Genomic DNA, 15582 nt, shown 5'->3' on the forward strand with positions numbered 1-15582 from the left:
ACAGGAACAGCAACATAAAGGCAAATAAACACCCAAATCAAGAACAAAGAAAACCTAAGAAGTACCCCAAAAGAACTAGCAAACTTTGTTAATTCTTACTTTAGTAGTATAGCTACAAAGTTACAGGAAAATTTTTCAAAATCTCATAATCCACGAACACGGGAATATACATCAAATTCAATGGTATTGCTACCCACTACTGAGGAAGAAGTATGTAATGTGGTAAGGAAATTAAAGAGCAAAAATTCAGCAGGTTTAGATGAAATTCCAATGTCTGTGCTGAAAAAATGCATAAATAGTATCAAAGCCCCCCTAACCAATATCATAAATGAATCTTTCAAAGCCGGTTGTTTCCCTGATTATCTGAAACATGCAAAAATTTTACCTCTACACAAAAAAGATGATGTAGAAAACATTGAGAACTACAGGCCAATTGCCCTACTGTCATCATTTTCCAAAATAATAGAGTCCATAATGAAGAACAGACGTATGAGCTATCTAAACAAATACAACCTTCTTTCAAATGACCAATTTGGTTTCAGACCAGGCAGAGATACAGAAATGGCAATAGCACATTTCACTAAAGTGGTTCTAGAAGCACTGGATGAAGGCAACTATGTATCTGGCATATTCCTTGACCTGTCAAAGGCCTTTGATACAGTTGACCACCAGAATCTATTACTTAAGTTAGAAGCACTAGGAGTAAGAGGGGTAATCAACAAATGGTTCCATTCATACCTTAAAAATAGAGTACAGTGGGTAGAGATCTCGCATGTCTCCAGTAGATCAAAGTTCATAGAAAAACACCTGTCAGATCCACAGCATATTAATATTGGGGTCCCTCAGGGAAGTGTGCTGGGTCCGGTGTTGTTCTTGATTTATATAAATGACTTTCCACAATATATCCGACATGGAGAGAAGATATTGTTTGCCAATGACAGCAATATTATAATCACCAGTGAGACATCAGCACAAATGTTGGAAAATTGTAATGAATCACTGAAAGATGTCTACAAATGGTCTACAGAGAATAAAGTGACCTTAAATATTAAGAAAACAAATAGCATACGCTTTAGAATAAACAGAAAAAACAGTCCCCTAAAGTTAAAGCTACATAACACCTCTGTAGACGAAGTGCCCACCACAAAATTCCTAGGGTTGCATATTGACAGCCAGCTTAGGTGGAGTGAACATGTTAAAAAACTCACAAAAAAGATATCTACAACGTGTTACGCACTTAGAGTTCTCTCCTCAGTATGCAGCGATGAATGTCTAAGAACTGTATATTTTAGCTATGTACATTCAGTCATAAGCTATGGGATAATTTTCTGGGGAAATAATGTACTCAACTTACAAACAGTTTTTAAAGTGCAGAAGAGAGCAGTGAGAATTATAACTAAAAGCAGTAAGTGGGCTCACTGCAGAGAACTATTCAAAATACTTGGTATTCTAACTGTTCCCTGTTTATTTATGTTCCACACTATAGTATATATAAAGAAAAATATAGTGAATTATAGTACAAACAGCATTTTACACAGCTATAGCACAAGAACAAGCCACTGCCTTCATCTAGATAGGAGAAACAAGCATAAGACCCAAAAAAGTTTCTTGTATCAGGGTGTAAAATTGTATAACAAGCTGCCACAGGAAATCAAAGAAATTAACGGTATGTACTGTTTCAGAAAAACTCTTAAACTGTATTTTCAGGAACACTGTTTTTACACAGTAAGTGAATATTTAAATGTTTGAATGTAATTTAAGTGACATAATGACATTGTATTGTATATTCTGTAAATGTATAACAAGCTGCACAGGACATCAAAGAAATTAACAACATGTACTGTTACAGAAAACCCTTAAACTATATTTTCAGGAACACTGTTTCTAAACAATAAGTGAATATTTAATTGTTTGAATGTAATTTAAGTGATAAATGTCATTGTATTTGTATACTCTGTAAATGCATATAAAAGTGTCAATGTATCTGCAAAAATCACTGTATCCAAACTGACAACATCCATACATTGCAAAATGTCTACGGATGGCTAATCAAATAAATAAATAAATAAATATAATGAAGGACTGTCTGAAAGAAGCTGCATAAATATTCAGACAGTTCTTCATAAGATTTCAAAGTGGTGCAAAGATTGGGAACTTGCTTTAAATGTTGAGGAATGTAAAATGGAAAAACATAGTATCCTATGACTATGATATCAATGAGTCACAGTTGTAAATGGCAAACTCTTACAAATTCCTTGGTGTAACACTTTGTAGGGATATGAAATGGAATGTTCACATAGGTTCAGTTGTGTATAAAGCAGGTGGTAGACTTCACTTTATTGGTAGAATACTGAGAAAATGCAAACAGTCTACAAAGGAGATTGCTTAAAAAACACTCAAGCAACCCATTTCCAAGTATTGCTTGAATGTGTAGGACCCAGACCAGACAGGATATTGTACGTATACAGAGAACAGCAGCATGAATGGCCACAAATTTGTTTGACCCATGGGAAAGTGTTACAGAGATGCTGAAGAAACAGAACTGACAGACTCTTAAAGATAGACGTAAACTGTCTCAAAAAGCCTGCCTGGCTAGCTGCACAGTCTAATGCACTGCTTCCCAAGTGAGAAGGCATGCTGGTCCCCGGCATGAATCGGCCCAGTGGATTTGTGTCATGGTCCAGGGTGCTGACCAGCCTGTGGAAGGTTTTTAAGGTGGTTTTCCATCTGCCTCAGAGAAAGTGGCATGGTTCTCCTTATTCTACCTCAGTTACACTATGTCAGTGATTGCTGTGCAAACACTGCCTCCACGTATGCATAAATCGTAATTACTCTACCATTTGTGGTTACACTCATCTGGCTTGAGACACTCCTGGGGGAAGAATGGGGGAGGGGGGGGGGATCCACTGGGGGCTGGACTGCACTATAACCCAGAGTTTGGTGTAGGGGGGTGACGGTGAGATGGATGGACTGGTGTGGCCTGTTGTGGGAAGTGGACCTCTGAGGGCTATGATGGGATGAAGCTTCTCCATCGTTGCTAGGTCCTCAGTTCATTACCCAATACAATACAATCCTAAGGAAGTCTAGTAACAAAGTTTCAAGAACTGGCTTTAAATGATGAATCTATGAATATATCACAATCTCCTATGGATTGCCCACATAATGGTTATGTTGAGAAGATTAGAATAATTACAGCAGACACAGAGGCATTCAAATAGTCATTCTTCCTGTGCTCCATATGTGAATGGAGTCGGAAGAAACCCTAAAAACTGATACAATGGGATGTACCCTCTGCTATTCATTTCACAGTGATTTTCAGAGTACAGATGTTGATGAAGATGTAGATGAAGGTGGCACTAGTTATGTAGAGATAAAGAAGCTGCCACAGGATAGACTAATATGGAGAGATGCATCAAACCAGTCTACAGGCTGAAGACAATAATAATAATAATAAGTTTTACTATTATTATAATATTATATTATAATGGAGTATTGAATGTTGGCATGTTAGAAAAGGAGAACACAGAAATATGCAATAGCGACAGTGACAAAAGTAAGTAATTAGGGTTATTCAGAATAATCACATAATTTCTTACTGTCACTGGGCAGTCCAGAGGCTTAATTCTGGAAAGTTCCATTGTGAAAAAAACACTGGCCACTGCTGGTGGTACAGGATACATCATGTTAGGTACACTCCACTTCACCTAGAAAGAAAAAAGAGAATTTTAATTGGTTTGTGCTTCTGAGCCTTAACTTTATGAAGCTGTTTGCAATAGTTAAAATAATTCACAGTAGTAGAAGCAGAAGTAGAAGTTTATTGTCTCATAACATACAATTTCAAGCCATTGACTTAAAAGTACAGGAGACCCATCAAAACACAAAAACTGGTTTACAGTTTTCCTTATAATACTAGTAATATAATATATGGTACTGAATAATTACTTAATTAAGCAATTAATAATTTTTCTTAAAAAGTAACACACTTTTAAGATTAACAGTTCTTATGCAAGCCATATTCTTTCCAACGAGAGTGCAAGAGAACAATAGAACAACCATAGACAACATTTTTGTTCATTCCTCATTACTAGAAGGGCATTCTGTTAGCAAAAAAGTGAATGGACTTTCAAATCATGATGCACAAGTTTTAACTCTAAAAGATTTTTGTGCTGCAACTCATGTTGCTGGTCCAGTTGTTGTAGAGACCTTTGTAAACCTTATCAAGGAACAAGTGTGGCAAGATTATTATAGTGCTGATAGAGTAGATGATAAATATAATGCTTTCCTCAAGACTTTTCTCGTGCTCTTTGAAAGTTGCTTTCCATTAGAACATTCAAAACAGGGTACTAGCACAAGCAGGCAGCCTGGGTGGGTGACTAGAGGGATAAGAATATCCTGTAGAACAGAATGGCAATTATATCAAAACGTTAGAAACAGTCAAAATCTAAATGCTGCAGCCCATTACAAACAGTATTGTAAGGTGCTTAAAAAAGTTATTAGGAAGGCAAAAAGTATGTGGTATGCAGATAGAATAGCTAAGTCTCAGGATAAAATTAAAACCATATGGTCAGTCGTAAAGGAAGTGGGTGGTCTGCAGAGACAGGTCGAGGATATAGAATCAGTGTGCAGTGGGAATGTCCATGTTACTGCTAAGTTGCATATATGTACAGTATTTAATAATCACTTTCTGAATATAGCAGGTGAACTAAATAGAAACCTAGTCCCAACAGGGAATCATAGAGTGCTCTTAGAAAAAAGTGTTCCGAGACTGTTACCTGAAATGCTCCTCCATGATACTGACAAGAGGGAGATTGAGTTAATAATTAAATCACTAAAGACCAAGAACTCTCATGGATATGACGGGGTATCGAGCAGAATACTGAAGTATTGTTCTATGTATGTTAGCCCAGTACTTAGCCATATCTGTAACTTTTCCTTTAGGAGTGGTCGGTTTCCTGACCGATTAAAATACTTGGTAGTGAAGCCACTTTATAAAAAGGGAGACAGGAATAATGTTGACAATTATAGACCTATTTCTATGCCATCGGTGTTTGCTAAAATTATCGAGAAGGTTGTATATACAAGGTTACTGGAGCATTTAAATTCACGTAGTTTGCTGTCAAATGTACAGTTTGGTTTTAGAAATGGTTTAACAACTGAAAATGCTATATTCTCTTTTCTCTCTGAGATTTTGGATGAATTAAATAAAAGGTTACGAATGCTAGGTGTTTTCTTTGATTTAACAAAGGCTTTTGACTGTGTTGACCACAAAATATTACTGCAGAAGTTGGACCATTATTGAGTAAGGGGAGGAGCTTACAATTGGTTCGCCTTTTACTTTAAGAACAGAAAGCAGAAGGTAGTTCTCCACAATATTGAGAGTGGTAGTGATGTTCAGTCCCAATGGGGCACTGTTAAGTGGGGCGTTCCCCAAGGGTCGGTGCTGGGGCCACTGCTGTTTCTTATTTATATAAATTATATGCCTTCTAGTATTACAGGTGATTCAAAAAATATTTCTGTTTCCTGATTACACCAGCTTGGTAGAGAAGGATCTTGTGTGTAATATTGAAACATTACCAAACAATGTAGTTCATTAAATAAGTTCGTGGATTGCGGAAAATAATTTGATGCTAAATCAAGTAAGACTCAGTTTTTACAGTTTCTAACTCACAATTCAACAAGAACTGGTATTTTGAGCAGACAGAATGGGAATATTATAAGTGAGATGGAACAGTTCAAGTTCCTAGGTGTTCGGATAGATAGTAAGCTGTTGTGGAAAGCCCATGTTCAGGATCTTGTTCAGAAACTAAATGCTGCTTTATTTACCATTAGAACAGTATCTGAAATAAGTGACAGTTCAACACGAAAAGTAGTCTACTTTGCATATTTTCCTACGCTAATGTCATATGGTATTATTTTTTGGGGTAATTCTTCTGATTCAAAAAGGGTATTTTTGGCTCAAAAATGGGCTGTTCGAGGTATATGTGGTATAAGTTCGAGAACCTCTATTCAATAGTCTGGGAATTCTGATATTGCCCTCACAGTATATATTTTCTTTAATGTCGTTTGTTGTTAGCAATATTAGCTTATTCCCAAGAGTTAGTAGCTTTCACTCAGTTATTACTAGGCAGAAATCGAATCTGCATGTGGAATGCAATTCCCTGACTCTTGTGCAGAAAGGAGTGCACTATTCTGCTGCATCCATTTTCAATAAGCTACCACAAGAATTCAAAAATCTTAGCAGTAGCCCAAACGCTTTTAAGTCCAAACTGAAGCGTTTCCTCATGGCTCACTCCTTCTATTCTGTCGAGGAGCTCCTGGAAGAGCTGAAAAATTAAGCAGATTCCGGTGTTACGTTGTTGATTTTCTTTATTTAAACTTATGAATTGTCGCCTGAATATGTTTCTTGTATTTCATTTTATCTGTTTCTACTATCGTGTTATAATTTCGTATATTGACTCGTTCCATGACCATGGAGACTTCTCCTTAATTTGGTCCCATGGAACAATAAATAAATAAATAAATAAATAAAAAATACTTGTTCTCTCCTGCTCAAATTTTCAGGTTGTCATTTATGAATTCTTCCACAGAATAGTAACATTTCTGCACTAGTTTCTCACATAAGCATTTTTTCAGTGTTTCTAAATTTATGCTGAGCAGTTTTCTTCCTTTCACTTTGTTTTAAATTTTCATACCCATATAATGTGGAGTTTGAGCATTAAGTTTTAAACAGCGGGTGAGCAGCATAAAATTATTTTGATTTGTGGTGTTGTAATCATGCTGTAAATGATTTGCTACAAATAAATAAGGGTTATTGTGTACAAAGATAATCAGCTCATATATGTATAGTGAGGGAACGCTTAGTACACTCAGATTTTTTAGGAGTGCATGACACGATTTTCTTCGCCCTACATTGTGCATATTTCTAATGATGGTTTTCTGAAGTTTTAGTATTTCACACGTATAGCTTGAGTCACCCCAAAACACAATTCCATACTTTATTACTGACTCAAAGTAGCTATTATATACTACTTTTCAGCTTACAAGTAATAGGAAAAGGAGGATATAAACTGGAGCCAAGAAGTTGAGTTATCATATATTTTACTGTCTGAATTTGTTTTACCATTTTGACACCTTGGTACACTGAAGGCCTAATTAGCATTAGTCAGCCACTCTCCATGAAATTTTGTCCTATCTTTAGTAGAAAAAACAAGACTGTGTGTGGTGTATCAATCTTCACTATAAAAGCAAATAATTTCAGTGTTACTGGGGTACAGAAAATATAGCAATTATTGTTGTGTACAGGCCACCTGGGACATGTATGGATACCTTTTTTTAAAATCTGTCTGACTTGCTGATATACTGTGTATATAATAACAGGGGATATAAATATAAGACTTATTAACTAATCATGCCAATCCCAAAAAGCTATACCTCCTACTCAATGAATTCAATCTGGCCCCACTTATCCATGAGCCAACCAGAAAAACTGGCAACAGCAAAACATGTCTGGATAACATAATAACAAACATGACCCATTTCTCCCACAGTACATCTGTTCTAAAACTAGCCATCTCTGATCATCATGCAGTAAAGTTTCAGTTGGAGGCAAATAAGATGCCCTTTGTCACTAAAAAAACTATATGTAAGCAAACTATTTATGTATAACAATAACAGCAACAGACTGAACTGCACGTTAGACCACATATTGTGGTTTGAGAATGATAGCTTTTCCTACGATAGCTTTGCTGCTGGTTTATGCTACTGTTCTTATGCCACATGCTGAGTTGTAACCATAGAAGTTAAACAAACAAAATATATAAAGAAAAGTTTGGTTGTGGTCTTCAGTCCTGAGACTGGTTTGATGCAGCTCTCCATGCTACTCTATCCTGTGCAAGCTTCTTCATCTCCCAGTACCTACTGCAACCTACATCCTTCTGAATCTGCTTAGTGTATTCATCTCTTGGTCTCCCTCTACATTTTTTACCCTCCACGCTGCCCTCCAATGCTAAATTTGTGATCCCTTGATGCCTCAAAACATGTCCTACCAACCGATCCCTTCTTCTAGTCAAGTTGTGCTACAAACTTCTGCTCTCCCCAATCCTATTCAATACCTCCTCATTAGTTACATGATCTACCCACCTTATCTTCAGCATTCTTCTGTAGCACCACATTTCGAAAGCTTCTATTCTCTTCCTGTCCAAACTGGTTATCGTCCATATTTCACTTCCATACATGGCTACACTCCATACAAATACTTTCAGAAATGACTTCCTGACACTTAAATCTATACTCGATGTTAACAAATTTCTCTTCTTCAGAAACGATTTCCTTGACGTTGCCAGTCTACATTTTATATCCTCTCTACTTCGACCATCATCAGTTATTTTACTCCCTAAATAGCAAAACTCCCTTACTACTTTAAGTGTCTCATTTCCTAATCTAATCCCCTCAGCATCACCTGATTTAATTTGACTACATTCCATTATCCTCGTTTTGCTTTTGTTGATGTTCATCTTATATCCCCCTTTCAAGACACTTTCCATTCCGTTCAACTGCTCTTCCAAGTCCTTTGCTGTCTCTGACAGAATTACAATGTCATCTGCGAACCTCAAAGTTTTTATTTCTTCTCCATGGATTTTAATACCTACTCTGAATTTTTCTTTTGTTTCCTTTACTGCTTGCTCAATATACAGATTGAATAACATCGGGGAGAGGCTACAATCCTGTCTCACTCCTTTTCCAACCACTGCTTCCCCTTCATGCCCCTCGACTCTTATAACTGCCATCTGGTTTCTGTACAAATTGTAAATAGCCATTCGCTCCCTGTATTTTACCCCTGCCACCTTCAGAATTTGAAAGAGAGTATTCCAGTTAACATTGTCAAAAGCTTTCTCTAAGTCTACAATTGCTAGAAACGTAGGTTTGCCTTTTCTTAATCTTTCTTCTAAGATAAGTCGTAAGGTTAGTATTGCCTCACATGTTCCAACATTTCTACGGAATACAAACTGATCTTCCCCAAGGTCTGCTTCTACCAGTTTTTCCATTCGCCTGTAAAGAATTTGCGTTAGTATCTTGCAGCTGTGACTTATTAAACTGATAGTTCGGTAATTTTCACATCTGTCAACACCTGCTTTCTTTGGGATTGGAATTATTATATTCTTCTTGAAGCCTGTGGGTATTTCGTCTGTCTCATACATCTTGCTCACCAGATGGTAGAGTTTTGTCATGACTGGCTCTCCCAAGGCCATCAGTAGTTCTAATGGAATGTTGTCTACTCCTGGGGCCTTGTTTCAACTCAGGTCTTTCAGTGCTCTGTCAAACTCTTCACGCAGTATCTTATCTTCCATTTCATCTTCATCTACATCCTCTTCCATTTCCATAATATTGTCCTCAAGTACATCGCCCTTGTATAAACCCTCTATATACTCCGTCCACCTTTCTGCCTTTCCTTCTTTGCTTAGAACTGGGTTGCCATCTGAGCTCTTGATATTCATACAAGTGGTTCTCTTCACTCCAAAAGTCTCTTTAATTTTCCTGTAGGCAGTATCTATCTTACCCCTAGTGAGACAAGCCTCTACATCCTTACATTTGTCCTCTAGCCATCCCTGCTTAGCCATTTTGCACTTCCTGTCGATCTCATTTTTGAGATGTTTGTATTCCTTTTTGCCTGCTTCATTTACTGCATTTTTATATTTTCTCCTTTCATCAATTAAATTCAATATTTCTTCTGTTACCCAAGGATTTCTATTAGCCCTCGTCTTTTTACCTACTTGATCCTCTGCTGCCTTCACTACTTCATCCCTCAGAGCTACCCATTCTTCTTCTACTGTATTTCTTTCCCCCATTCCTGTCAATTGTTCCCTTATGCTTTCCCTGAAACTCTGTACAACCTCTGGTTCAGTCAGTTTATCCAGGTCCCATCTCCTTAAATTCCCGCCTTTTTGCAGTTTCTTCAGTTTCAATCTGCAGTTCATAACCAATATATTGTGGTCAGAATCCACATCTGCCCCTGGAAATGTCTTACAATTTAAAACCTGGTTCCTAAATCTCTGTCTTACCATTATGTAATCTATCTGATACCTTTTAGTATCTCCAGGATTCTTCCAGGTATACAACCTTCTTTCATGATTCTTGATCCAAGTGTTAGCTACGATTAAGTTATGCTCTGTGCAAAATTCTACAAGGCGGCTTCCTCTTTCATTTCTGTCCCCCAATGCATATTCACCTACTATGTTTCCTTCTCTCCCTTTTCCTACTGACGAATTCCAGTCACCCATGACTATTAAATTTTCGTCTCCCTTCACTACCTGAATAATTTCTCGTATCTCGTCATACATTTCATCAATTTCTTCATCATCTGCAGAGCTAGTTGGCATATAAACTTGTATTACTGTAGTAGGCATGGGCTTTGTGTCTATCCTGGCCACAATAATGCGTTCACTATGCTGTTTGTAGTAGCTAACCCGCACTCCTATTTTTTTATTCATTATTAAACCTACTCCTGCATTACCCTTATTTGATTTTGTATTTATAACCCTGTAATCACCTGACCAAAAGTCTTGTTCCTCCTGCCACCGAACTTCACTAATTCCCACTATATCTAACTGTAACCTATCCATTTCCCTTTTTAAATTTTCTAACCTACCTGCCCGATTAAGGGATCTGACATTCCACGCTCCAATCCGTAGAATGCCAATTTTCTTTCTCCTGATAACGACGCCCTCTTGAGTAGTCCCCGCCCTGAGATCCGAATGGGGGACCATTTTACCTCCGGAATATTTTACCCAAGAGGATGCCATCATCATTTAATCATACAGTAAAGCTGCATGTCCTCAAGAAAAATTACGGCTATAGTTTCCCCTTGCTTTTAGCTGTTCGCAGTACCAGCACAGCAAGGCCGTTTTGGTTAATGTTACAAGGCCAGATCAGTCAATCATCCAGACTGTTGCCCCTGCAACTACTGAAAAGGCTGCTGCCCCTCTTCAGGAACCACATGTTTGTCTGGCCTCTCAACAGATACCCCTCCGTTGTGGTTGCACCTATGGTACGGCCATCTGTATCGCTGAGTCACGCAAGCCTCCCCACCAACGGCAAGGTCCATGGTTCATGGGGGGTAAAAAAGTATCTGCATAAATAATTATGACAGTGAAGCAAGGGTAAAATTAAAATTACGTCATAACACAATCCTGAATAACAGAGAAAATCTCTCAAGCTAAAGGAGCCTTTCAAAATGTATCAATAATACTATAAAGTTTTTATTAATACAAACCAGGAGCAACTATGCTGCAAACAAGCTTCAAGCTTCATATGGTGTTGCTACTGGAATCTGGAGAGTGATAAACAGTTATAGAACAGCCAAAGACAAACTCTGTATGTACTTTATTGTTGACTATAGTGGAATGGTTGTAAAAGACCAATGTGAAACTGAAAATATTTTCAATGAATATTTTTCTCCAATAGGGGAAACTATAAGTGACTAACACAATAGCCTACATTATAATTTTAAAAGCAGACCTTCTGAGCATAGCATATATCTAGCCCCCAAAAATTGTGTAGGAAATATGATACCAGCTGGTACATGAAGTGTGGCAGACTTTATTTGCTGGACAGAATTACATCATGGTCTACACTGATCACTGGTTGAACACACACTAAACTGTCACAGGTATTATCGTTCATTCTACTGCACAGGACAATGGTGTTTATTTTGTCAGTCAGAAGCAATGTCATCAGTATGTCACCCAGACTCCACCTACCAAGGGTTACTCAGATTTTTAGGCATCATAAATTTCCACAGAAGACACACCCCAGATGCAGCTGAGACTCTCATGCTTCTGACTGGAGTCCTCTGTGAGAAGAATACTGCAGAAAAATGCCACCTTCAATGGACACATCCTACGCAGCCAGCCTTAGATCAAATCAAAGATAACTTACTGCATGTGACTACACTCGCTCATCCATCTTCCAACATCCACCTTAATATAACAGCGGATGTGATTGACCTTGCTATTGGAGCCATGTTACAACAGGATGTTCCTCAGTTCTGTGGTTTTTCTCTTGTGAACTCTCAGATATGCAGCATAAGTGGTCAACCTCTGACCATGAGCTACTAGCCATAGTTGCTACTATTGAGAAGAGATAGAGGGCAGACCTCTTACTGTTTATGCAGATCACCATCCCCTAGTTGACATGTTACAGACCACTGTAAGAAATGTGATACCAGCAGGAGAGTAATCAACAGTACACGAAATGTGGTAGACAGATCCCCACTTTACTTCTTGGATGAATTTACATTGCGGTCTACACTGTGGTACACAGATCCCCACTTTACTTGTTGGACAAATTTACATTGTGGTCTACACTGATCAGAAGTTCGACACATACCTCCATCACAGGTGTTATTGGTTGGCTCGTTCATTTAAAGGGGGGAGGGGGGGGGAGGACTAAAATACTGCTTGGTCATCAGTCCCTAGTTGCTACAAAACAAGTCCATGGGGGAGAGAATAAAACAAACAAGACTTACCATACAAAACTTGGAGAAAAGAAAAACCACAAGAACTACAGAATGGCAACAAGCAGTACAAACCAACAAAAGAAGTCAAGAAAGCCACAGATAGACCCAAGAAACAGGTAGAAAGGATTAAAACAGTAGAGCAGACGACTGTGGCTGTCTGATCATGTGAGCAAAAAAGGACAAGCCAGTCACTTTGCAACACATTGAAACCTCCATCCTAAAAGCACTAGGGTAGATAAATAACATGGATTGAGAAAGGACATGCACTAAAACTTAGATGGAATGATAAAACCACTCACATATAAAATGTAAAACTAAATCAGCCGATGAGGTATTGTCAGCTAAAAATAATGGTAATAAGTCTGATAACTGAAAATTCCATCACAGGACAGCTAAAGCAGGACAGTGCAAGAGAATGTGGAACTTTTTCAACTGGTTGCTGCGCCAATACTGGGGTGGTTCTTCACAATGGAGGAGATAGCCGTGGGTCAGTGAAGTGTGGCCTTTGCAGAGCTGGTAGAGGACCACAGAGTCCCTGCAAGAGACCTGCATGCAGGACTACCACACATTCATAGTCTCCTTTATGGCACACAGTTTATTGGGAATACCTAGACAATGCCCTTCTGTATTCCAAATCCCAAAAAACCTCATGGTGTAATACCGAGTGCAGGTCAGTTTCAGAGAGGTGGTAAAAGACTCTAGTTCAGATGTAAGGAATTGGATGTGAACAGCAATTGTAATCCTTGACCTGGGCCACCATTGCAGGAGATGAACTCCTATGGTTGGGCAAAGGAGATGGTAATTTGGATGTTCAGGACCCCTACAATTGTGCACAGCATAATTGGTGAGCTGTTTTGGCACCTGATCTGCAATGGAGGGACTCTAGCCTACACCAGGAGGCCAATCACCAGACTCATCTTAAAAGCTTCTGTTGCTAGTCGAACCCCACAGTGGTGCACTGGGTGCAGTAATGGCAATGTTAAGGGCCCCATCAATCCATACACCAGACTTCCATAGTCAAGGTGGGACTGAACAAGGGATTTGTACAGCCACAGCAATGTAAACTGATCTGCACCCCAATTGGTGTTGCTCAGGCAGCAGACAGCGTTAAGGTCTTGACACATTTCCACTTAAGCTGACAAAGATGAGGAAGCCAAGTTAATCAGGCATAAAAAACCAGTCATAAGAAATGACACTTCTCCATTACAGTGAGAGGATCATCATCAAGGTAAAGTTCTGGTTTCGGATGAACAGTACGATGCCAACAGAAGTGCACGATACACGACTTTGTGGCTGAAAACTGGAAGCCATGGGTTAGAGCCCATGTGTTCACCTTTTAGATGGCTCCCTGTAGGCATTGCTCAGTGACACCAGTACTGGAGGAGCAATGGGAAAGGCAAAAGTCATCTGCAGACAGAGAAAGTGAGATGGATGGCCCCACAGCTGGTGCTAAGCCATTTGATATTATTGCTCACTCTACTGTACAGGGCTGCAATGTTTATTTTGTCAGTCAGAGGCAACAAATGGCCATCATGTTGCACAGAGGCCCCTCCCCCACTAGTGTGGAGTACAGGACAAGGGGAAGCATTGTGAGGTATCAGCATTGATCTGTGGTTGGACAATGGCTGCAGTGATGTTGGAGAGCTCGTAGTCTCTGAGGCAGGCAAGAGGTCGGAGAGTGTGTCTACAGCATGAAGTAGCTGGTACCGGTGCACGCTGTTGTCAGCCTTGGTGGTGGGCGAATTGATCCCATTCACTATTGGCCTCAAAGGATAACTTTCCTTGTGTATCTTTGGAAGACCGTAAATTCTAGGAGAGACTGGTACTCTGGGAATAAGAGTCTTGGCTGTGTCAGCGTCAATTCTCGAGTCTTTAATCGTGGCCCGCATCTTTTGAATTATCTTAGCCGTAGGGTCCACCCTTAGTTCTTTGTAGATGGGATCATTTAATAATTCTTTCATCTTGTCTTCATACTGCAAGGTGTCTAAGATGACAGCAGCATTGCCTTTGTCTGCTGTTAATATCACAATTTCATTGTTGTTCTTCAATTCCCTGATAGCTGCCCTTTCCTCTCAGTGCCAAGCCACTGAAACACAACCTTAACTGAGTATAAGACATAGGTACAACAAAAGGAAAGTTGCTGTATGCATCAATAACTAACCACCAGTGGGTGTCCCAGAATGGCCCTGCAAAATCAATATGAATGCGCTGCCAAGGTGCAGTAGGAATCGGCCACACAAAGAAGCGCTCATGGGGAGCAGACTGATGCTGCGCAGTGATGACGCACTAATTGCTTCGTCTGCACTATACCCCAATGACCAGCATGCAACAATCGGAGGATTTCCAACTGCAACAAATGAGGTACAACCACGCGAGACTGATTATTGCCAGTTCGTAACAAGATAACACCGTTGTGTACAGACAAGTTGTGACATTGCACAAAGTAATGTCGAACGAGTGGATCACGAATCTGCATAGCAGATGGGGGCCATTGGGTACGAATATACTGCAAAAGAATCTGCAAAGAAGCATCGGCGGCTGTCGTGGAAGCAATGCAACAAAAATCCACCAGAAAACCATCAGCTAAGTCCTTATCTTGTGAATCAATAAACAAGCAGGACAGTCCAAAAGAATCAAACATTTCATCAGGACCGATAGGTAGACGAGACAAAACATCAGCATTGCCATGCTGGGCCGTAGGCAGAAACAAAATTTCGTAATTGTAGTTAGACAAAAACAAAGACCAACGTTGCAACTTTTGTGCAGTATGGGCCAGAACTGGCTTTTGACGGGTGGAACGACGACATCAAAGGCTTATGGTCGGTGACCAAATAGAACTTGTGACCATATAAAGAATAATGAAACTTAGTCACTCCATAGAAAATAGCTAAAGCTTCTTTCTCGATCTGAGAATAGTTTTCATGGGCAGAACTGAGAAACTTAGACGCAAAAACGATTGGGTGATCTACAGAATTACTGCGGTGCGAAAGAACCACTCCAATGCCGTGCGCAGATGCATCGACAGCTAAAACAACAGATTTGGAGTGATCGAAAGGAATCAAACAGCG

The 15582-nt window shown here is 39.2% G+C and overlaps 1 protein-coding gene across 1 annotated transcript in view; it reads right to left on the reverse strand.

Moving 5' to 3' along the window:
- Positions 1–1936: 1936 nt before the first annotated feature.
- The window catches only part of LOC124616590 (A-kinase anchor protein 14-like), a 63172-nt gene continuing 49526 nt past the window's right edge, over positions 1937–15582 (reverse strand). Inside the window, exons 2-3 of the mRNA XM_047144911.1 lie at positions 3597–3704; positions 1937–1954 (exon numbers count right to left, since the gene is read on the reverse strand). Of these exons, the coding sequence (XP_047000867.1) occupies positions 1937–1954; positions 3597–3704 (126 nt within the window). The remainder of the gene's footprint in view (positions 1955–3596; positions 3705–15582) is intronic.

Source organism: Schistocerca americana, chromosome 5 (genome assembly GCF_021461395.2).
Source record: "Schistocerca americana isolate TAMUIC-IGC-003095 chromosome 5, iqSchAmer2.1, whole genome shotgun sequence".
NCBI classification, from domain to species: domain Eukaryota; kingdom Metazoa; phylum Arthropoda; class Insecta; order Orthoptera; family Acrididae; genus Schistocerca; species Schistocerca americana.